The sequence below is a fragment of the Vanacampus margaritifer genome, chromosome 7 (assembly GCF_051991255.1).
Source record: "Vanacampus margaritifer isolate UIUO_Vmar chromosome 7, RoL_Vmar_1.0, whole genome shotgun sequence".
In the NCBI taxonomy this organism is placed as follows: domain Eukaryota; kingdom Metazoa; phylum Chordata; class Actinopteri; order Syngnathiformes; family Syngnathidae; genus Vanacampus; species Vanacampus margaritifer.
In genome coordinates, this window is record NC_135438.1 from 10,344,360 (window position 1) to 10,369,407 (window position 25,048).

At 38.9% G+C, this 25,048-nt stretch overlaps 2 protein-coding genes across 3 annotated transcripts in view; one reads left to right on the forward strand and one right to left on the reverse strand.

The window, feature by feature from the left end:
- The window catches only part of LOC144055813 (uncharacterized), a 53,689-nt gene that overhangs the window by 19,478 nt on the left and 9,163 nt on the right, over positions 1–25,048 (forward strand). Inside the window, exons 2-6 of the mRNA XM_077572134.1 lie at positions 18,048–18,204; positions 20,217–20,368; positions 20,874–21,040; positions 22,062–23,125; positions 23,500–23,639. Coding sequence (XP_077428260.1) covers positions 18,070–18,204; positions 20,217–20,368; positions 20,874–21,040; positions 22,062–23,125; positions 23,500–23,639 — 1,658 coding nt within the window. The 5' untranslated portion in view covers positions 18,048–18,069. The remainder of the gene's footprint in view (positions 1–18,047; positions 18,205–20,216; positions 20,369–20,873; positions 21,041–22,061; positions 23,126–23,499; positions 23,640–25,048) is intronic.
- On the reverse strand, positions 1,509–24,603 carry LOC144055814 (ATP-sensitive inward rectifier potassium channel 12-like). 2 transcript variants are annotated; one of them, XM_077572135.1, is made up of 6 exons: positions 24,559–24,603; positions 20,833–20,993; positions 12,447–12,506; positions 11,970–12,204; positions 6,232–6,405; positions 1,509–4,359 (listed from the first exon to the last, which is right to left on the reverse strand). In XM_077572135.1, the coding sequence occupies exons 5-6, from the start codon at positions 6,321–6,323 to the stop codon at positions 2,727–2,729; spliced, it is 1,725 nt and encodes a 574-aa protein (XP_077428261.1). In that variant the 5' UTR covers positions 6,324–6,405; positions 11,970–12,204; positions 12,447–12,506; positions 20,833–20,993; positions 24,559–24,603; the 3' UTR covers positions 1,509–2,726. The 2 variants fall into 2 exon arrangements, with proteins under 2 accessions (XP_077428261.1, XP_077428262.1); XM_077572136.1 differs by lacking the exons at positions 12,447–12,506; positions 20,833–20,993; positions 24,559–24,603 and having other exon boundaries at positions 11,970–12,217.

The following is a 25,048-nucleotide window of genomic DNA, read 5'->3' on the forward strand; positions in this document are numbered from 1 at the left end:
TAAACATGAGAAGATACACTCAGGGTGGATTTCGATGTTCACTGTTACGGTTCAGCCACATGGGGGCGCTTCAACAACAGTCATTAAAAAGTCACTGCTTGCTGTCATTATTGTAATAACTTTCATTATGTCCTTTTTGTTTTCCCAAAAGGTGTTACTTGTCCTTCCTGTGATCTCATCCCACTTTGTTCATGTATCCAATCAATCAATTTTGCTCCATTTTTTATCTTTTACCTCAGGCAGAATGGGCATATTTTGGGTCAGGAGTTACATGATTACTTATTCTTCATATCCCATATTAAGTTATTTTGGTTATTTGTTCTTCTTGTCCTGTTCATGCTAACCTGGTTTGGGGGGGCCCCCAGTGCTGAAATGCCCTGGTTTCTTTTGGGTACAATAAACACATAAACAGCAGCAGCATTTTATTGTACAGAGTTCATGTGGAGATTTACTGTATTTAATCTGCAACCAAATGTGAACTCATCAGTCAAATTGTATTGTTGTTTTGAAATATGAATATAGTATTTTCGAAATTTAACTCAAAGGTTGATGGAAGGCAACCTCTGACTGAAAATAGTGTAAATTATCCTCATTAGCGTAGGTGAGGGGCAAGAGGCTGAAATTCCCACGATGGAGAAGAAAATCCACACAAGCTCAGTCCAGAGATTCGAACTCAGGTCCTCTTGACTGCGAGGCAGATGTGCTAACCACTATGCTTCTGGGTTACCCCGGATTGTAATTCATGCAACCCAATTAAGTAATCGAAATATGCTATATTTCGATATATTTGGTGTATAGTACTAGAAAGTACAAAAGGAAAGTATAATGAAATCCAGACTGTAATGTGCAACAAAATAACTGAGCTTCAGTAGCCTAAAAAAATGTCACTAGATGTAATGAAAATTAATTTCTCAAAGTACACTGGATGAATAGATATATTAAGCAACAATTATTTTAAAAGCAACTGCATAGTAAAGCACAATATTACGCTAGCTACAAGCTACTTGGAAATGCTAATGTGCACATTTTTTGCCACATCACCTTTTAAAGTACTCATATTGTAGAGTAGTCTAAAGATTGACTTAAGTTTCCTTACTCTTCCCAAACCAATCTATTTTACAGTACAGTAAAGGCATGTGTAATTATTAAAGTTTGTTTTCAATATCTCCTGATATATGTGAGTATGCAGCTAGCTAGCTAGCTAGCTAAGTTAGCCTTTGACAAATCTGTGTTTGCGAACAAGGTTTAAATACAAGATGTGCACTATAGATATCTTTCTTATTGACCAACCTGAAGAAAAGAACAGTTCTACCCGTACACTACAAAAAAAAACTATTTTTGTATATTTCATATACAACAACAATCTTGCACACGCACTTTAGCGCTTACCTTGATTCATCTTTTGACCAAACTGAAAGTCAATATGTGGACAAAAAAGGTGAAGTCGATCCGCCCACCTGTAAGAAAGTGTGCTGTGCAAAATGATTAAGCAAGGACAATTCAAAGAATCATACTGTAACAGTAAATACTGTTTTTATTAGGTGCTTTATCATACAAAACAACACACTGTGTTTGTATCTACTGATAAAAGAAGAATAGTGCATTTTCCTCTTCTGTACAGTACATGTTTTATAGTTATAATTGTGTCTTTGCTCATGATTTTTTTTCCCCAGTTGTTGCAAATTATGACCACTCACTCCTTTCTGTGATTTTAAAAGGATGTTCAAAAGTAAGGAAATAACTATGCTTAAACAGTGACAATGAATGACAATAAGTTAAGTCTTTGTCCTACTTCCTTTTAGGAAGTTTACACTTAAACACAGGATGGGTTTCGCTCCATTAAAAATGAACTCTGGTGTGATTATATCTCAATTTTTTTTTTATCATGGTATGAATGATACCATTCAAACCAGATAGAGATTTTGAGAACGTGGCGGACTACTTCTATAAAAAAATGGTTTGTGAGATCGATCGGCTCTGAAATCATTCCAAACGAAGCGCCCTTTGGTCAGTTTCAAACCAACTCAAGTTTGTTCCCCCATCCCTCTGTCCTGTTCATTTTCTAATAAACACAGTAAGTCTCGAGTGGACCAAATCAACCGAACAATACAAACTGATTGTGATTCGGTGACGCAACTCCAGATGAATTCCCGAAAACTTCTTCTTTTCCAGTTTGCAACCCTGTGCCTGCTGGTGAACAATAAAAAACTCAGGTAAAGTCACTTGGTTTGTTGTGATGTCTTTCAGGTCACTTTGATTTTTTAATTTTTTTAATTTTACTGTACGTATAACAAGTAACCGAAAAAGGAGGGAAACCAAGAACGTAGCGTGCAAACTCGTCGACTGATTCGCACAGGATAAAGTGAACTCTAGGTGTTATAGCACTCTAAAATGTAATATTTCTAGCATCTGTATCTGATGTATGAATGTGAAATAAAATGATCAGTTTCAAGCACACCATATTTACAGAAAAATGAAGTGAAATCAAGAACAAAAGCTTGATTGTTTCATAGCTATAGTGACTAAAACACGGAAGTCTGACATGAGCTTGTCAATGCCTCAATCGATCAATGCATATGAAAATGTACAATTCCCGAAACCAGAGCCAGCCGAGACACAAGCTTTCCATGTCTGTACTTGAAAAAAAAAAAAAAAAAATGAATTGACTCTCGAATTCACCATTAGTGCAATGCTTTGGTTGGATGTGCTTTCGCTCGCCATTGGCTTTAAACTCCAGACTCTCGACTGATGTATAAAGGCAGACCGGGCTGCAGTTTGTCCAGACTGATCTGGTTCTCCGTGTCCAGCACGCACAGCATCTCAACCATCTGCTCTTTTACGAACGTCTCCTTGAAGCCCACGGGAAGGTCACCTTGCAAACTTGCTCCTCGGTCAGCTTGAACCCCGGGGCCGCCCGCCTCCCCTTCCTCTTCGTCGTCTCCGCAACAAAGCGCAACCTCATTCTCGTAGCAGAAAGCGCTCGGGGAGTGGAGGCCCAGAAGGTGGCGCGCGGCCCTCGGGGCAAACGGTGACGGGGACCGCGAGGAACTGGAAGAGGAGGACGAGGGCGGGCGTCCGTGACCTTCTCTTTGGCTGAGCTCCCTGGCACTGCAGTAGGGCGTTGTTGGCACTTCATATGTCTTGTGGAAGCGAGAGTAGTCCACGTGGTAGCGGTTCCCTTTCTCAAAGACCACCGGTTCAAAGCGGTGACCCCACAAGATCTCCTTGGCCAAATAGGAGCTACGGGCCTGAGTAGTCATCGCCGTAGCCTCCACCATGCCCTCCAGAATGACCACGATCTCAAAGTCTTCCTTCTGAAGGTCGGCGTTGCTCAGGTCATACAGAGGACTGGTCTTGTTGATCTCGTGGACCACCACAAGCGGCGACACGAGAAACAAGCGGTCCAGACCGTCATCGTAGCCGACGTCGATGTCCGTCTGCTCCAAGGGGAGGTACTCGCCCTCGGCCGTCACTTTGGGTTTAATGAGCTGGGCGCGCACGTGCGCTTCCACGATGTGGCTCTTGCGCATGTTCCCCAAGCGCCACATGAGGCACAGCTTCCCGTCCCGCAAGGCGATGACGGCGTGATGTGAGAATAGGAGGGTCTGAGCCCGTTTTTTGGGACGTACCATCTTGGCCATGATGGTGCCTATCATGAAGGAGTCGATAATACAGCCCACGATGGACTGCACCACCACGGTCACCACGGCCACCGGGCATTCTTCGGTGACGCAGCGAAAGCCGTATCCGATGGTCGTTTGGGTTTCTATGGAGAAGAGGAACGCCCCGATAAAGCCCTGGATGTGCAGGATGCATGGCCGCCGTTTGTCTTGCCGGTCCTCTGCCTTGCTCTGAGAGTCTCCGTCCTTCACAGGGAAGTGAAGGTCAAAGTCTCCGTGAGCCAGCGCCACTCCCCAGAAGACCAGACCGAAAAACAACCAAGACAAAAGGAAGGTGGCGGTGAAGATGAGCAGCAGGTAGCGCCAGCGTATGTCCACGCAGGTGGTAAAAATATCAGCCAGGTATCGACGTTGCTTATCCTCCATGTTATCAAAGACCACGTTACACTGGCCGTTCTTTTTCACAAATCGGCTGCGTAGGCGGCCGGTGCTCAGGTCGACGGCGGCGTGTCGACATGACGGTGAAGCCCGGCAGCTGTTGTGGCCCGTGGAGTCGTCCGTCACTCTCAGAGACAGAGCCCCCCGTCCTTCTTCGCCAGCAGGATATTTTCCCGCCGCTTCATCCTCGGCTTGCATGCACGACCCCGTCAAGGTCTGCTGAGTCAGAGGACTGTGGCCATTGTGGAGGCCTAAGGCTGAGATCTTCAGGGCATCTTCATCTGTGGAAACAATGCTGTATCTGGAAAACAGAAGAAGAATGTATTCTTGTCAACACGGGATGTTTTATAGTCTCGTTCAAATTTTCTTTTTTTCTTTTTTTTTTTTTCCTGGAGAGCTCAGTATTGTTCATTCGGTAATTTTACCGATTTGACATGTCCTCATCATTGCTCTCTTTTTTATTTTATTTTATTTTATTTTATTTTATATTTAAAATTTAAAATTTAAAATTTAAAATTTAAAATTTAAAATTTAAAATTTAAAATTTAAAATTTAAATTGTAATTTTTAATTTTTAATTTTTAATTTTTAATTTTTAATTTTTAATTTTTTTATTTTTTATTTTGTATGTGGGTGTGTGTGTGCATGTGTGCGTGCGTGCGTGTGAGTGTGTGTGTATTATTAGTTCACCTAAAACCTATTAAAAAAAAAATCCCATAACGTTCACCTAAACCGAACACTTCCAGCCAGAGTCGTCTCGCTCAAATTTTCTGTTGTGTCGACAAGCATGACGCACGCACGCACATAAGGGTCATGCATCCCTTTCCAGCAGTCTATCCTGTCTCATAGCCGGGATATGCTTAAACTGCCCTATAAGGTTGGGCATTGAGTCTTGAGAATCGATTGGAAATTAAGACTAACATTCCAATTCTCCCAGACACTTTCATATTTTTAAATTTTGGTTCCCCGTTTTGTTGTTCCATCAGATGACCTAAACAAGAATGAGGAAGACCACACCTGCAATCAAAAGTCAGTTCGTTAAAATTAGGGATAGACTGATTATCGGCCGGACCAATTATCTGCGCCAACATTCAGCATTTCGATGAATATCTGTATCGGCCTTTTTTTTAGAAACGTGACGGCCGAAAAGAGATTCATTTAAAACCCCTTCAGATCCATAGATGATTGCAGTGGACATGACATATTAGTTATATATATAATTATATTGGTCAAAACCAATAAAACGCATAATTTGGATGATGTCAACAGTCTCAACCATATTATCCTGGCGTGCACTATAGCAACTTAAAAGATGAGATAACCCCCCCCCCCCCCCAAAAAAAAGTGATAAATTCCATGTTGTTCTTATGTGGAAAAACGGTCAAAGAGCAAAAATAAAAAATAAAAATTGCCCAGCAGAGAAAATGCGGCTCTGAAGGGGTTACAACTGTTAACTTCAGGTAGCTATTTATTTAAATTCTCAGTTAAGAGAATTATCTGCATTTTCTGTTTTTTTGTTTTAATCCAAACTAACATGCTGGAAAATTTAACATTTCACATATTTTGAAAGTTCGGAAATTTTTTACCGTAGAAAACAAAGGTACAGTGTGTAATATTTAGTGCCATCTAGTGAGGAACAAATAGAATGCAATGAATGCTTATCTGAACCGCCTGGCCAAGTTGCTCTGCTTTTGTTGATCTAATTAGCAGGTTGGGCCCAATAACACGTTTACACTCACTTGCACGCAAATTCACGCAATGCCCAACCGTCTGACTTACGGTGACAAACGAACACTAATTTCTCTTTTCACCATCACCGTCCGCATGCACTGGGTCCCAGTGGGGGCAATCAACCACCGCATTCATCAGATTGATCTGTGGTGAAAAGCCTGCTGTATGTCACAGGTCATGCCTACTTACTTTGCAATGCGCATTAACCGCCACCCACACTGGAGTAGTACAGAGTCACGTCATGACTTTCCAGCCAATCAAATGAGATGGAAATTCTGTTCCACGTTAGCGGAGGTCACGCTTGTGAGTAAAAACATGCATCTTTCCATTTCTAGTTCTGTTTGCACGGCTCAGCTTTAAAAAGGTTGTAAAAAAAAAATGCATCAGAACTTTAGCAGTCCCAGTTGTACTTTTTCAAGTTTGATCTGTTCCCTGGATCGTACCTGTTGACTCGCACTGCTCCCATGGCAATGGTGATCATCAGTCTATGTCTGCAGGGGCAGTAATGGAGGTTGGGACGGGCAGTTCCAACCATGAAAGTACTGTTGCTGGGCTGAGATGCAGTATGAGCTCAGGTCGGTCTTGCATTTGTGACCAGCGTCTTCTCATGACATTTTCTGAAAAAGAAAAGAAAAAAGGAAAGCACAAAAAAAAAATGGTCACCCTAGAGAATTTTAACACAATTTATACTGTACATTTTTTATTTTATTTTTTTATTCATCAACCCAACAATATTTGTTGTATGTGCCCCCACTAGTCTAAACACGGCATTCTGGTTAATACAGTATTGTGTTTTTTTTTTTATTCATCTCAGAGGGCGGACATTTTGCCATTTGTTGTTGACTGATAATGACATCACAGTTTCTCAGTGTTCAGAAAACAACCAATCACGACTCGGCACCAGAAAACAGAAAAGTCGTGAGCAACTGTGATGTCATTTTTTTATAGGAAGTGGCAAAATGGCCGCCCCCTAGAGATGGACAAAAATGGGTACATTTTGCTGCCTCAGTCATATTCCACAAATACAATATTTGTCAGAATGCCGTGATTAGACAAGTGGGGCTGCATGACTTCCTCTTTAAATAGATTTTAGAGAAAATAATTAGTCTCGTTTTTTTATTTTTTCCTAAATGCTTCATTTTATTATTATGTTATTTATTTATTTTATTTATGGAGTATTTGTCAAGTGTAAGATTTAAAAAAAAAAAAACGTCACAATAGGTATTGCGTAAGAAAGTAAACTACAATTCTCAAACCTTCCTTATTCTGTATGGACGTACGGCAATACTGAAATAAATACACTTAAAATGAACCCTGAAAGCTCATGTATGACATTAATTGACAGATGAAAACATAAAAATAAAGTTAGTGCATTTTCCATTTGATTTGATTTCGTTAACAATTTTTTTTTTTTTTTTCAGATTTAGTTTGGGTTGTTTTCATTAACTAAACCTTGCAACATGCTCACTCATCAGAATTTCATTTAATTTTATACAAAAAGTGAGTGTCTGAGTGACTTGCAATTGGTCATTTTTTTTTAAAATTAAGAAATATTGTTTTACCGGTGTTATGAATAACCGTGACTCAAGTTCTCACATGCGCGTACATTCTTAGGCTTGGGACCGTCATTCTCTCCGGTTTGTGCCTCACTTTTGATGAAGATGGCTTCCAAAAAATATCCAAACATCCAAATGACAAAAATCAAGCATTTGGCCTTGCCCTAATGCACGGACGGGTCAGACAGTTTTGCGTAATGAAAGCTTATTGATCATTTTCTTTCTAGTGGTTTGCCTTCGGGAGCTTCAGGCCCCTACCAGGGGTGGAAAACCAGACGGGCATCGGTGGGGACAAAGGTCTAAAAAAGACATGAATCAGTGGTAATCTACTGTTAGAGGAACAATTGATCTGCTGGTTGGCCCTATGACAAGGTTGTGGGGTGATTTTGCTCAGCTTATTATGTCAGAAGCAGCAGAACCAAAAAGCACCGTGTTGCATAACCAATAGCGGGTCAATTGCATGCAATCCTAAAGGGCATCGGAGTTTTGGGAATCACTTTGACATGAGTGCATTGTTCTAAAGCAAGGTAGTAATTGACGGTTTTGGGAATATTTCCAACAACTGCAGGTTAAAAGCTTTTTGTTTTATGCCCCATGCAGAATCAACAATAAACCATTCAAAGACTCTCAAGTACACATCTTGATGGGATTTAGTGTCATGTAATGTGTGTGACGTTCCCAGACTTTTTTTCTCCCTGTTGCACCCAAGGACAGATGTCGCCAACTGGCTGATGATTGGCCGGATCCCGAGCGATTTTCAACTGGATAATCCCGAAAAAAGGAGGATGACGTCAATTTGACGACTCGGGCATCTGGAGGAAAATGTCCTCTACATGAAATCTCAGCCTTTGCTGAGTTCTTAAAGACGAGCAGCTCCGTAAGGGAGCTCAGAGTGCACACAAGTCACATGTCAACAGCTTGGCTGACATCAGTGATGATGACAGAGACAGCTTTTCATCAGCGCAATCCGGAAATGTTTGCATGTGTATGTGAACGTTTAGCTGGATAATAATTATATAATTATATAAAACTGTATAGCAATGTGTCAATAAAGACCATATAGGCAGTTTATCAACGCCTTTGATGCTACTTGAACATCCTTAGATGAAATGAGTTTGCAAACGCTGGACTGGAGAGGAAACCTCCTATGTTAGCTTAGCGCGAGCTAGCTGGTACAACAGACATGACATGGATGAATGACACGGATGTTTTTAAAATAGGCGTGTCGGGCGATTACATTTTTTTAAATCACAATTAACTGCACGACTTCAATAGTTAACTCACAATTAATCGCAAATTTTATATCTGTTTTAAATGTACAATAAAATATTTTTCATACTCTTGTTAGAGCAAAAGTGGAGTTTTTTTTTAAACTAATAGACACATGGCTGCATCTTTTAGTCATTGATACAGTATTTCCATAATTCATAAAATTGAGTTAAAATTAAAAAGATGTACTGTACTGTAAAAAATGAGTGTGATATTGATTTGTGTTGTCATTTTTCTGCCACTAGATGGCATAATTGCATTTGTAACACATTGGTGACAGCTCAGTGCTCAGCTTGGTTTTCTTTTCATATTAAGAGTTATCCAATCTTTAACATAAGTAACATGAAATTCTGTAATTTTTTTTAGATTGTAAAATACAACTTGACCCCAGTATCCTCAAATATATGCATTAATATAAAATTTATTACTGCTACTGCTGTTTGCCAGTGTACGGCGATGGATTCTGGGGTTTAGAGTAAGTTATTTTAAACTAAAAAGGAAAACCTTTTTGTGGTTGACGGGGCTGCGTTTGCTCATCAGCTGCGTACAGTCTTGGTACACATGTTTTTCCAAAAAGTGAATATGAGGCCTGGTAAATCACTTTGGATAACATATGGTGTAGTTAAAGCTCTGTATAAGTAAGTGTACTCCATTTACCATTATGATCAAATTGGACTTTTCATTTTTGAAAATTAATTTAACACTGAACTTCACTTGAATTTACCACTGTCAATATGTCATCGCTATTATAATTAACTCATTCACTGCCATTGACGGCTATAGACGTCAAAAATTCATTTTAACTATTTTTATTAGTTTAACATTTTTTCCCACTTTTGTTAACAAGAGTTTGAAAACCTAGAATTTTTTTATTGTATTAATATAGATATAAAAAATTGGGATTAATCGTGAGTTAACTAGTGAAGTCATTCGATTAATTACGATTAAAAATTGTAATTGTTTGAGCCCCTAATTTTTAATAATCTTTTTTTGAAAAAAAAAAGTTTATTCATTTTAATTTTTATTTTTTTAAAGAAAAGATTATTAAAAAAATTAGGGGCATCAGGCGATTAAAATTTGTAATCGTATTTAATCACATGACTTCACTAGTTAATTCACGATTAATCACAAATTTTACATCTGTTCTAAATGTACAAAAAAATTCTAGGCTTTCATACTCTTGTTAACAAAAATAGAAAAAAATGTTAGATAGAAATAGTTCAAATGAATTTTTGACGTCTATAGCCATCAATGGCAGCGAATGAGTTAATCATAAAAAATATATATATATCAATTTTAGACTTACTTCATCAGTCAGGGCAAGACAATTCACACTTAGTGTATATGCATATGTTTATTTATTTACATTATCAAATATTTTGGTCAAATAAAATTAGTTAGTAAAGCTGATATCTCTGCAGACTTGAACCCTGGTGGCAACTTTTAGCAATTAGCGGTTGAGAAATAGCTGCTTTATTGTACAGTGCGTTGCCATAGTAACATTTCTCTTCCCTTGATGAGGCGAAATCCCAGTGTTGTGGGTGTGTTTGTGTGCTTGTGTTACTCATTTGGAGGGTAGAAATTTCATTAGATACACCTCACATATTCAATTAGATAAACATTGCAGACAAATATAACACTACTTGGTTGATTTAACAATATGGTTAGAGTTATGTAGATTGTAGAAATGCATATTTTGGTCATATTGCATTTTAGACTAAGATATTATAAATAGCTCTAAATAAAAAATTCTGACGGTATCAATCAAAGCCAGAAGTAAAATTGCGTCACATTAGACGAATCGGTAGCCACGTGATCTAATCAAAAGTCATCAGGAGAAGATCCCTCATGCTTGACGTCAGCCTTATTCAAATATGTCAGCGAAACCAACGTAATCTCATGCAAGGCAAAAGATGGAGAAAGCCCTGGTCAAATACAGATTACTATGCCTCTTAATCTCTTAGTCCAAACAACAATATGAAAGGTGGTTGCGGCGAGACCCAGCCTGAACTGTCCAGTGTAATCTGAGATCTAATGATGAAAGCTGAAGGATAAACAAGGAGAAAAAGAATTAAAGACGGAAAGAACGTATGAGTAGAAAAGTCTTCATTAGAAAAGTGAGATTTGTAAAGTGTAAAGGGAAAAGAAGACAATAGAGATTAAGATGAAGAGATTATGACATCAGAGGATGTTACTACATCTAATGGTATTTACTAAAAAAAAAAACGAAGCGAGAATGAAAGTGTGAAAAAACGCAATGTGTGCAAAAGGAAGATGAAAATACAGAGTAGTTTTGATCACTTTATGCAACAATGTGGTTTAAAAACCAGACCCTGAGTAACCTCTCATAAACACGTTTTCTTTTCTTTTGTACTACTACAATAAAGCCTACACTTAAATAAATCTAAACCAAATACAGTCAATATGATGTTATGTTATAAATACAATCTTAGCGTCCTAATATCGTTGTACGTCTTTAAAGTTCTTCTGCGCTATAAAATGCGACAGGTTCATTACATTTACTGTAAAATATTCAATCAAATTGTGACTTTGAAAGCAGTAAATTATTTTTGTGTTATGGTCCAAAATGCCTGTATCTCACGTGTGTACATGAGAACCTTTTATTGGCAAAGAAAGAAGAGCATTACAACTCTTCCGTTCAAAATCTGAAATCTGAAAATGTTTCTAACATTATCTGCTAATATTCTAAAACAAGTTATTAACTTCAAAAAATTGTCCATTTTTTCACACGGACAATTCATTAGGAACCTTTGCCTAGAAGTTTACGAACTGACATAACACAGTTGAAAATTACAATGAAGTTTCCACCATGGACTGCAATCGATGATTCAAAGTATGCAGGCACAAGTTATGATGGGGCAGTTTGCAGACGGAGCGGCATGTGTGACGTCTGTGGGCCTGATTGAGGCCACAGGAGCTGTCCAGTGCTGAAAATCGATGCACGGCCTGCAGGAACAATCGACAGGCGCGAGCGAAGAGGAGGGGGCGAGCGGGGGGGGGAGTGAGGGTTGGCTGACGAGCCCCAACTCTTCCCTAAACCGGAAAATGATTTTGTCCATTCATATATTTTCCCCTCTCTCTATTTACACTGGCCACATGTTTTACCGTCGACTTACTCAGCCAGATGAACGTTTTGTTCAACTATCGATCAACGTGTTTCTGAGCATTATATAGTTTAAATAGAGATTCTAAATTGTTTCATATTTTGGGATTTGAATTTAAAAAAAAAAAAAAAGGTGAGATGAAGCAGCAAGTATAAGCAGGATAAAGTTCTTGGAATCTTAATAATCAACACGTCAAGTGAAGCAATAATCCAAATAAACTATGACACTCACCTTGATGTTCCAGCAGCGCAAATCATTGGAAGACCATCGTCGCCTTCATCCTGAGTCTGCTCACCGCTCACTTCTCGCCTCCCTCTAATAGTTACACAACTTCTTTTTGTGTGTTTTGTCTTGCCCAAACTTGTAAATGTGTCCAATTTGAGCTTGGTCCTCGTCGCTCCATAGCGCTGAAGCGTTTCACTGCTGCCTCGCTTGTGCATCTGCCTCAATCTGTGCGTGCCTGTGCCTGTGTGTGTGTGTGTGTGTGTGTGTGTGTGTGATAGTGGGAGAGAGAGAAAGAGAGAGAGGTCTGATTATCTTCCTATTTATACGCACTGTATATGCTATTGTTTTTTGCCCATTGTGTGGAAATATGCTGTGATTGAACCTGCAGCCAGCTCAGACTTCCTAACCATTCAAAATGTCATTAAATTTCTCAATATCATTGTGAATTTTCTGAGAAGAGTGTAAATTTGTGAAGATACCTACCGCCATGTCTCTGTTGTACAAAATGTTCTGGCGAATGCGGTCGTTCTCGATCTTGAGGTGCTTGGTTAGACAGGAATAAAATCGGTGGACACATTTTGATGAGAGATACATAAAACACAATTTAAATGACTTGTTAGGATTTGGAAACAGACATGTAGCAGTTGGGACTAAATATGATTTTTGATATTATATACTACGATTATTTTTTATTTTAAATAGCTCCAAACGTTTCTACTGCCAAAAGGAAGTATTGGAAACTTAACCCTAAATGTTTTGTGGTTACTATTACAGTCACATAAATGGTTTGTATAACATCCTTTCATTATCTATATCTAAGCTTTTTATATCAAGTATCATCCCAAAAAATAATACCAATATGATGACCAAGATTAAAATGAGAGTAGCCCTAAATATTTATCAAAAAATGAGACAGATTAATATATATATAGATATAACATTTTCCATCAATTAAGTCCAAATTTAACATGAGTATTTTCTAATTAGGGCATCAATTTATAATTGGGGGGGGGGGGGGGTCTAATTATATGGCGAAGTTGTGATATGGTAAAAACAACCCCAAGATTTACAAAAATATTACTGAATGAAATATTACTAGAGAAAAAAAGGATACAAGATTAAAGATGAAATAAACCCCAAAAATATTAAATGAGATAACAATAAAGTTATTATATTGAATGAAAGGCATTTGCCATGTATAAGAATAAAGTCAAAATCTATCTATATATATATATATATATATATAAGTAATATGTGTAAAGTTTTATATATATATATATATATATATATATATATATATATATATATATATAAGGAACTAATTTCAATCTTCAATTAAGTATCAATTCCAATTCCTCGACTCTCCCATTCTACTAACTGCAAAGAAGCCGATGCTTCACGGCAGTGATCCTCCCCGAGCCGACCTCAGATGCAGGCCAGTGCCAAAAGGAATGATTAAGTTAGTTGACGGTCATTATGTGCTGTTAAGACAGAGGTTACATAACAGATATTTGTGCTGGTAATTACAAGAATCTTAATGGTTGTGAAGTGAAAGAGAGTGACCTGACTTTGGGACAGGCAAGCAGCTACTGTATGTACATGTTTCCTTTTTTGTTTTGCTTTGAAACATTATTGCAAATCCGACCAAACTTTTTCGTTTCCATGGGAACTGTATCTTCGCCTTTCTCATGCATATAAATACACATATTCTCCCGCCGCGCGGTTTATTTTTAAGACTGCATTCTTTTTTGTTTGGTGAAACAACAGGTGGGTGTTTTCGGTGCGTAGGGTGATCCAGTATTACGGCACCCAGAAGCGTGGGCTGAGGGTCGGAGGTCAGAGGTTCGCCCGCGTGGGCTGACAAAAGGAATGAGTGGGGCCAGATTAACTCGCAGTCCAAAGAACACGAAGTAACACGTTTGAATGAAGAAAAAAGTTGTTACTGTTTTTTAGCAGCTTGATGATTTATGCACGCATCGTTTTGCAAGTTATTCCAAAAGATGTGCAGCACTTACGCAGGAGCAATGAAAGTGGGTTGCACATTTTTTACATTCATTGTTTATTCAACATATTGTTGTGGCCTTGTCTAATAATCAAATGAACGGAATTCAATTTGAATGTCGATGCATGATTACTGCTTTTCTGGTACAAGCTGCAAAACATCTGAAAAGTTTGGTCTGAGGAGACCAAAATGAAAAAGGGAAGCTATCCGGATAAAAGGACAGCTAAGGAACATTTGCCCGGCTTTCACTCGTTGGCATGAACTCAAAAATGCGCTTGTCCTCATGGAAAATGTGGTCTTCCTTATAACCTAATTCCTTGTCCAATACCGCTTTTGTCCACATGGCGCCGCCATAACCAACATAAACTGAAAGTTCCTTAGTGTTGCTTTAAAGGGTAACAAGTTACAACACCGCCACATACAGTAGATGCTAATTGAGACTATGGTGTTTCTCGTTGTATGTTAGCATTAAGCTAGCGGAGGCTGCGTAGTTGTTTTAAAAACACAACTGACAGCAAAGAGCGGCAACAAAAAGCTTGAAGCCTCGTTTTTTTTTAATATTTACAATACAGCCCACCTCTAGTTTACGCACTCAAGTCACTGATTGACGGCTCATATCTTGAAAAACTCGCAAGTAGTGTCACTTATGGAAATGTTTTGGATTTTTCATCACAATGATTTTTTTTAATTTTGTTTTGACTTTAGTTTGTTAAAATTCAGTTAATTTCAATTAGTTTTTTTGTTTATTATGGAAATTTTCGCTATAATTCGTTTTAGTTAGCTTTATAATTTTGTTTCAAATACATTTTTTAAGTACTCCTGTTTTTATTTTATTTTGGTAACAAAAATATTTTTTTAAATTTTGGTCTTAATTTTCGCAAACAAATAACGTTAACATGGACAAAGCTCAACAAGATGGTCAAGAATTGAATTAAGCACAAGAAGCCCTCAATAGCACCCCGATATCTCTCCTCTTTAGTCCATTTTTAGATTTTATAGCCAGATGATGAGGGTATTTTCTGTCTCTGTTGCCCCACTTGATGACTCCCAAGCTCACGTCATGAGAGCCAATTACTCATTTTGAGAGCTCATCCAGGTCAACATGTTTTTAGAAAAGCAGGCCGAGGGGGGTGGAAAGGGGGAGGGGGGGGGCTCTCAGTGAATTCATACACCTCATCTAAATAATAACAGAAAATAAAGCAGTCAATTTATTAAGGGGATTTGTCAATCTAGCAAGATCAAAGTTATTTTTCAGTTCTTTTATTATTCATTGGCATTGTCAGATCAATATCCATTCATTTAAGAATATGTTTATTATTGTGGTTGGCGGTTGCATATATTACTTTGGGCCCTCTTATAGCTAAATTGTAATTACTGGACATGCAGTATAGGACAGTACAGTTCTTGTATTGGCTGTACAGCTATATCTAATGTCGTGGTTAAATCATGCAAAACACATTTACCAAGAAGACAGTATTTACTTGTACTTGGGCTAAATTGCGAGGTTAATGAGGAGTAACTTCATTAGAAATGACATAATGCGCTTTCTAAGATTTGGCAATTGGCTTCCGCTTTGACAAAAAGGCACATCCACACCTATTTTCAGAAATTATTTAGCCCACTTTAATTTTTCAGAATAGTATATGGACACTCTTGTAATAATATCTTGATTTTTTTTTTTTAAAGGATGCAAATAAGTTGCACAACTTTTTAAAGCCAGCTTTTTTCGTAACCAACAACACAAAATACTATATTTAAGATAATGGTATAGTACTTCATTTATACAGTATAGTGCTTTTCCACCTCACAAGGCCCTCAAAGCACTTTCCAGTTTGACGACACATTCACCTATTGATGACGCAGCATCAGCAACAACTGGGGTTTCAGTATCTTGCTCAAGGAGTTCAACATGGTTAAGCCGGCTTGGGATTGAACCCACAACCTCAGGGTTATGACACGATCACTCTACCACTGACCCATGCCACTAGCATGGAGCCCGAATGTAACTTAATAAAGCATTTCAGTAATAGGCAGTCTTGCTTTCTCAGCTCATAATCTAAGATCTCCAAGGAAATACAAAACTTTTGTGATCATCTATATACATCCAAATCTACATTAAGGCATTTACAGAGGGCTAGCTGTTGACAGTATTTACTTATTTATTTATTTGTGGTGAAAAGAATATCCTGCAGGGGAAAAATTTTAAATAAATAAAAAATATATATATCACTAAATAAATATAAATAAATATAAATAAATAAATATAAATAAATAAATATAAATAAATAAATATAAATAAATATAAATAAATATAAATAAATCTGAAATTGGTATAAAAGGATGCTAAAAAAGTACAGCTGAAGTTACCGAGTTCCAGATCCAAACATAATTGCTGGTCCCGATCAATATTGGCCTAGGGGGGGTTCAAGGCTGAGGGTTGCAAAAGGGTTAGGAGTGCTGCGTCAGTGTTTGACCTCTCCGCTGAGTTGACGTTGGATGCTGAGCTCCGCTCAAGACCACTAGTGTTATGTCACATATTTGACTACAGCCTTCTTTGAGCGTCTTTCTATGACTTATTTCTTATTTCTAGTGGTATATTTCTATAGTTGGAAGTGATCATATTGATATGGTCTGGAGAGCCTTAGCATGACCAACAATCATGAGAAGGTTATTAAGACGGTTATTCTTGTGTGGATGTGGTAACAACAACAACAAAAAGTTTGGTAGTTTGACAAACTTTTACGTAGAAGTCCTTTATTCTGGACTAACTGCTACATATAAACACTCTAGCAACCAAGCAACAGATTGCATAACAACCGGCATGAAGTAAAAAATAGTTGTCTGTTAATTGTTATTGCCAACGTGTTTAATTATAGCCTTTTGCCTCAGGGGCTTTAGAGCTTTGTATAAAAAATAAAAAAAAGAAGTGCTGCACGCACACACAGTATTGTTAGCTCTACAGAGACGCCCTCCTGTGGTTGAAATCCCAAAGGAAAAACAGCCTCAACTCTTGGAGCATTTTGACTTGATGGTATAGGTACAGATATAGTTTCATGATTTAAAAGTCCTGTAATTGGTCCTGTATCTCTCGCAAAATGTATTTTTAATTAAGATGTTCTTTTTTTTTTTAGTTCATGTTGACCAAAGCGATAGTGATCGAACCAAAACAATGATTTAGCATTAGCAAAGAATTAGTATCATATCGCATTGGCATCAATTCTACACCACTTCAAACTACAAACACAATAAGCAACACGAAGCAATATTATAGTCTATTTAATATAATGTCAAGTAAGCTATTTATAGTGTGGATTATGTAGTGCGCGCCATTTATAACATCACTGCTTGCTACATTGCTGAATTACTTACTTTTGTAGTTACTGGGCAGTCATTGCAAAGTCTCAAATAAAAGGCCTTACCAAATTCATACTGTTTGTTCTAGTCTGCTCTGTTCGAGGATCAGATGGTGCCGTTGTCTTTTATTTCACTTCCATGCTGATTCACTGTCATGGCAACCATCTGTGTAGCAAACTCGCCTTCTCCATAAGACAGCTGTCAGGAGTTAAGTCCACGTTCTAAAGATGATGGTATCGGATGCAACCCAGTTACCATGTGGGCCAATGTGAGGACCAATCAACGCTAGTTTGAAAGAACTCAAGCCAGGGAACAATGCATCAAAGTATCAAAACAACTTCTGTTCTGTTTGAACCTGACGGTTGAACCTGCTGTGGAGAGAAAACAAGGCTTTGAAGAAGGTAAAGAAGAGACATGTCGATAATGTATGTTTAGTTAGAGATGTTTTTGCGTGATCCTCAGCGTAATAATTCACGTGGGCTACTATTTGTAAAATGCTGGCAAATATAGCAACTGAAGATACGAAAAATACGACCCCTAACGAGCTGATTGGACACAGAGTATTTTCATCCTTTAATATCGTATAACTTGCCTGATCAACAATAGTTCAAATTTGATTAAAATGTTTCAATAAAAGTTGTTATTCTCATTATGCGAAGAGTCTCCTGGGAAATAAGAACGTCAAGTGAAAGCTCGTCAATCACATTTTAATCATGACTCAATGGCAGATGCCGGAGGATCACGGACGACATGTCTCTACCGTCTGAGGACTGCTATTGCCGGCGATTCCAGCCCAACACCTTTGACCCGTCTCGTTGCAGCGCCTGCCTGCGGCCAGATCATATGCACCTTAACACTGCACCCGTCGAGGCTTCACAAGAGTGGGTGTGTACATGACACGTTTAATAGAAATCTTGACTGTACTGCAAGAAGTGACAGACCGCTCTCTAAACTTCAGTCTCAGGCAGAATCCACTTTATCTCAAGAGAGTTGTGTGATGCTCCCTAAAAGGTTTCATGAGAATGTCGTCGCATTTGCAGTTTGCTAGGTTGTAAGTTTTGGATACACGAAACGGGCATAAACTTGTGTTGTGCTCTGGGCTTGACAGAGTTATTGCTAAAGTGTTGACTGACACTTTCAATGAAGTTTTAAATTAACATGTTTGTCCTTGTGGTTGAATTTCACAGAGGTGTTTAACAGTACTTATCATACTTACTGTTTTTTTGTTTGTTTTTTTACAGTGGAACCTCAATTGTTTTTTTTGTATGTCACAATTTTCGGAAGATTGAGTTGTCCCCCAAAAATTATCTCGTTTTTTTTTTGTTTTTTTTTTGCTCAGTTTATGTCTGTTTAACTCATTCACTGCCATTGACGGCTATAGACGTAAAAAAAAAAAATGATTTGAACTATTTCTATTAGTTTAACATTTTTTCCACTTTTGTTAACAAGAGTATGAAAACCTAAAAACAATTTTTATTGTACATTTACAACAGATATAAAATTTGTGATTAATCGTGAGTTAACTATTGAAGTCTTGCCATTAATTACAGTTAAATATTTTAAACGCCTGACGCCCCTAATTTTTAATAATCTTTTCTCTCTTCCCCCCCCAAAATAAGATTATTAAAAAATTGTCTAGGTTTTCATATTCTTGTCAACAAAAGTGGAAAAAAATGTTAAACTAATAGAAATAGTTCAAATGAATTTTTGACGTTTATACGCGTCATTGGCAGTAAATGAGTTAATAAAATTCCGTGCCCTTCTATTCCACCAGCCGCTCATTTCCTAAAATTGAACATCCTTTGTTGTGTTGGCAATGTGTTTTGGCTCATTATCTTGTTGCAGGATGAAGCTTCTCCCAATTAAATTGGATACACGTTTCTGTAAATTGCCAGACAAAATGTTTTTTGTTTTTTGTTTCACACTGCTGCCAATTCTGGACATTAAACCAATAGAGCGTGCGTTTTACCTCTTGAAGAGGGGACTGAATGGGGAAACCCCCAGAAACAAACAGGAACTGAAAACAGTAAGGGCCTGGAAAAGCATTTCAATTGAAGAATGCAACAGTCTGGTGAAGTCAATGGTCAAGTCAAAAAGTCAAACTGACGCACATTTTGATCTAGTATGATTGAGGTCAAGATATCAACAAAGAGAAACAAGAAGGTGCCATTTGAATTTGTATGATTAATTGATGGTAGCTCATAGGCAGCGTAGGGAATGTTGTAATGCGAGACCACCATATGACACATGTAAACACTAGAAATACCGTTGAGTTGTGACTGAAAAGTTATTTCATTAACAAGTAGAAAAAAGGGGCAGGTTGACCTTAAAAATCTGGAGAGGATTAGATCCAAATGAAATTCACTTGTGAGGTTTCCATGATGACTGCTGAGGCAAATTAAGAGATCAGGATAAGGCCACAGAAGGAGTCATGTGGGCGGTTCTTGCAATGCAAAAGAGAAATGAAATAATGATGAGGGTGAGCAGGGACTAGCTTGTGTTACTTCCAGCGTGCTGTCGACGTGTTAGCTTTGCCAGACGAATGAAGAGGGGTAATAATAGTTGTTGGAAGCTGATTTGGATGAAAGATAGCAGCGACAGTAAGTACAACCTGTCATATTGTATGATACCAATATTGTTTTAATGTGTAGTAAAGTTGCTCTTCATTAAATATCACTCTGTTGTGTAACATTGCTGTGCTAGTGGCTAAAGGCGTGAGAAAACTGATTTGGTAACTGGAAATGTGCTATTTGATGAAAGAATGGGCAATTTAGGTCAAAGGTCAAATGAAGCAAATCAGCCATTTCTTTCTACAATCGGAACTTTAAATTTGATCATTTTCCCATATTGATGATTGGGTTGAATTGTTGCAGCTTGTTTTTCCGCTCATTTTTCAGGAGTTGGGTGATGATGAGCAAGTCTCGTCTGAGGTGAATTCAAGCGCTAGCAGTGATGACATCAGAGATGCTTGGACCTACGAGTGGAGTCTTGTCCGCAGTTTGAGTCCTGAGTGCGAACTTGATATCGGTGACACTGACACACAATCTAGGTGACACGTTATATATGTCCTTTAGCCTGTTTTCTTACTTCCGCAGCAACAATCGTACTGTATGTTTTCTAAGTGGTAAAGCATTTATACAACAGATCTTAGTCAAAAGTGTTAACTACAGGGAAAGGTATTAGAGAAATTAACTTCATTCAAAAACTTCATTTTTATCACAGTATGATACAAAATATTCCATTTTGTTTGCTTTTTTTGTCAGTTTCTTGGTTACATTACTCGCCCCAAGCACACATTTTGTGCAACCCATCTTTTAAGTACTGTTCTGTTCTACAAGATTCATGTTGCGACCACTTAATTCACTCTCATCAGCAATTAAGGATCTCATTGGATTGGATCTCATTAGGTCCTAATGAGATCCAACGCAACACCAATGTCAAAAACCTGGCCCCGAGCCTTTATATTGATTACAAAGTTTTGATGGAAAGGGATTCAGTTAACAATCAGCTTACTTGTTTTGTTGACATTCATTTCATTCGTCCGCATTCCCCAGATCGACAAATAATTCAGGCAGTCCGCAGAGGAGCAGCTCCCCGAGTCCAGAAAGGAATTGTGTTGCCCTCGGAGATATGACCCGGATGGACCCTTCTCCCCTTCGCAGTGCTGGGAGTCCCTGGATGGATGAGAGGAGAGGCAGGGACAGATCCCGCAGAACGTCAGGTCATTCTGCACATGGACACGACACCTGCACCGCTAAAATTGTAAAAGCAAAACACATGATCTTTTACAGCCATAGTACATACTTTATTAGGGATGGATGGATGGATGGATGGATGGATGGATGGATGGATGGATGGATGAATGGATGGATGAATGGATGAATGGATGAATGGATGAATGGATGGATGGATGGATGGATGGATGGATGGATGGATGGATTGATGGATTGATGGATTGATGGATTGATGGATGAATGGATGAATGGATGGATGATTGGGTGGGTGGATGAATGGCTGGATGGATGAATGGATGGATGGATGGGTGGATGGATGAATGGATGGATGATGGATTGATGGATGGATGAATAGATGGATGGATGGATGGATGGATGGATGGATGGATGAATGGATGAATGGATGAATGGATGAATGGATGAATGAATGAATGGATGGATGGATGAATGGATGGATGAATGGATGGATGGATGAATGGATGGATGGATGGATGGATGGATGGATGAATGGATGAATGGATGGCTGGATGGATGGCTGAATGGATGGATGGATGGATGAATGGATGGATGGATGAATGGATGGATGGATGAATGGATGGATGGATGAATGGATGGATGAATGGATGGATGGATGAATGGATGGATGGCTGGATGGATGGATGAATGGATGAATGAATGAATGGATGAATGGATGGATGGATGAATGGATGGATGGATGAATGGATGGATGAATGGATGGATGGATGAATGGATGGATGGCTGGATGGATGGATGAATGGATGAATGAATGAATGGATGAATGGATGAATGGGTGGATGGATGGATGGATGAATGGATGAATGGATGGATGTATGAATGGATGGATGGCTGGATGGATGGATGGATGGATGGATGGAACTGTCCTACTTAACTTATACTGTAATTTATGCTACTAAACGTATACGTTACAGGCCAATTTGCATCAGCTTGCCTCATCCTGTGACCATCTCACGTTTATTTGAATTTCAGAGTCCAGAGGAGTCAGGGAACAAGAGAGTGGCTACTTTTCTCCAGACCGAAGAACTGATGGTGAACATCTGACGGAGGATGCTAACAAAAGGTCTTATCATTACTACGAGAGGGGTCACCCACTCCCCAACAACTACATTCCCGAGCCCAAAGCCTCTGTACCATACAGGAACGTCAATCTGGGTGTTCCCTCCCAGAGGAGAAATCCTGAAACTTACATGCTGGACACTTGGAGGAGTGAATCCCCTCAGAGGTACTCATACCACTCCAATTTTAGAAGAGGGACTGAGTCATTGAGGAACTCTCCAACACGTCATGGCTCAGTGAGCCCAGACAGACTCAAGAGGTCAGACCACCGAATGCGCTCCCTCTCCAGAAGTGAGACTCGATCTCATGGCTCTTCTCATCTTCCCTCACATGCACCCTCTCAGCATGCATCCAGCGGGTCCAGTCCTGCACGTAGACGGGGCTCCTTTGCCTCTCGAACCGTGTCGCCATCCAGACTGGCACATTCTCACAAGCGCACGGACTCCTTTTCACAAAATGGAGGCTATGAAGCACAGGGAGGATGTAGCCAAGATTCTAAAAGCCCATCACAAGCTTCCAACAAGCATAGTTTAGACTCTGAGAGGCTCTACAGGAATCTGGAGTTTATCTCCCGCCGCGCCTCCTCCGCAGCATTTCAACAGAATGTAAACGAGGGATTCCAAAGATCTCCTCGTACCAGGGAAGGGTCTCCATCCAGAAACGGCTCCCACGGTCACGTCTCACAGAGACAGCCGTCCTCCAGAGACAGCAGACCGAGCGCCTCTATTGGCTCCTGGCAGGGATCCTCACAGTCTGTTCTCAGCATTCCCATCTCATGTGGTTCCTCTGCTTCGAGACACGGCGCGGATCAGCAGGAGCCTGCCGCATCGCCGCCTCTTGTTGCAATCACGGAAACGGACAAGTTCGATGAGGGGAATAGTAAGATCAGTGGTGACAGAAGCAGGAGTAGCGTGAGGAGAGGTATGGAGGCTTTGCTGCTCTCTGAACCCAAGAGGGCTGCACAAGAACTCGAGGAGGTAAACCATACATTTTACAGAATTCACCAAAATTCACAATAGTGTTTTAGGCACACACAATAATGAAGATAGTTAAATTAATACCGATAATACTATCACTATAAAGACAAAAATATTGATACAACTCTCATTATGGTTCTCATTAGACTGTACAGGTATATGTTACATTTTAGCCAGTTAGCTTACAAAGCAAACTCCTATGGTTAATGCGCCAAAAGTGGTCAACACTCGCCCAAAACTGTCCACAAAATTTTCCTCAAAAGACAAACAAAACATGGAGCTCAAACCATTATCATGTTTGATGCCACAAAAGATGCCAGAAGTTGCTCATACTTTACAGTAAATGTTCCTGTTTTTCTAACTCTTAATCTGAGGTGGGGATGACAAAGGAAGACTATATAGTACTGGCTGACATTCCAACAATCCAGGTGGAGTCAGAGGAAGACTTTCCGGGTCTGAGTAGGAGGAACCAGAGTCCGAGTCCTTGTAGGGACCAAAGGTTCCGGACTCAAAGGTTGGTGGTACATCAAAGTTGTCCCATATAACACACAATGATATTTAACACTGGCAACTAGGGGTGGGAATCTTTAACTGCCTCACCATTCGAGTCAGAATCTATTTTCGATTCAGAACGATTTTTGATTCAAAATGATTTGATTGACAATGATTTTTGCTTCGATTTATAGATGTGCAAAGAATCGTCATAATCTACTCCAGTCTGACTCGCTAATGCTAATTAGCACTCTACTTGCGGCCCTTTTATCACTCAAAAGAACGGCTATTCATACAAAATGCTTCAGGAATGTATATAGAGAAGCATCTTAACATTAAAAATCGGCATATGCTCTTCCTACGCTGCAAAAAAAACTTTTATTGGAATAACTTGATTGTGACGTTTTCCTTCTACTCTCTAATATGGCTACAACGTAACAATGTATCAGAATGCGCGGAACCACACTGCCCCTAAGTGGCCAAATCGTGTACAAGATGAACAATGCTCCCAATAAAGGCACACGCAAACAAGGGCAAGACAGTATAAAATAAATAATTTAAATAACATCGATTTGGGACATTTAAAATCGATTCTGAATCGTTTTAGCTGAAGATATTTCAATTGTCCTCTTTTCTCCTTGGTTTGGTCAATTTGCAGGCATTGAAAACAGTAGTTGAATTTGGATGCAGTTGTCTAAACTAGCAAATAAAGTAATCTGGTAACCATAAACGACATAATGGTGCCATAACTAGAGGAGAAGTATTAAAAACAGAAGACTGTTAACAGTAGGAGTAGTAGCACATAGTACTGTGGTTTCACATCGTTGATACTTTGTTCAAACTAAGTGCATTAAGTTGCACATTTGCTATAGTAGATTCTCCAATTAATAGTTAGCAACAAATTCCCTTCGTGTTGTGTTTATTAGAGAGTTTTTACTCACATGTACTGTAGACGCCGCAACTTCAAATATTTTACCGGATGTAAATATCCACGCCTTCAGTTGATTAATGAAAGAAGCGAGAATCGTTTTATGACCCTAAATACTACAAGTCCCAGAAGGCACTGCGTCGTCACGTCTGGTACTGTTATCACGTCACGTTACTGTGTCTGTTACCTATTCTAAAGTCATATCATGCAACTAGTTTGTTTGGACAGATTTACTGTCACAATCCTGGGACAGTTTTAATTCCTGTCTTGCATGTGTCCGTGTAAGTGTTCTCTAAGTTGTGTATCTAAAAACGTTAGCTTGCACAGGTTAATTAGCTCAAGATTAGCTCAAATTTGACGTTTGAAGTCTGTTGCATCAATTAGTTAGCAATAGCATAATCACTAAAAAATATTGATTTTAACTTCTCACCGATGTTAGTTTTGAAACAAAAGTTTGCAGCGCTAAAAATAATTTGTATTGTACAAATCCTATCAACGTCACA

What these genes read in the sequence shown, in the direction of transcription:
- LOC144055814 (XM_077572135.1), bottom strand. Translation starts at nt 6,323, where the DNA reads ATGGTTGGAACTGCCCGTCCCAACCTCCATTACTGCCCCTGCAGACAT. An exon ending in GGAGCAGTGCGAGTCAACAG is followed by an intron (nt 4,360 to 6,231) that starts GTACGATCCAGG and finishes TCTGTTTTCCAG; the next exon opens with ATACAGCATTGTTTCCACAG.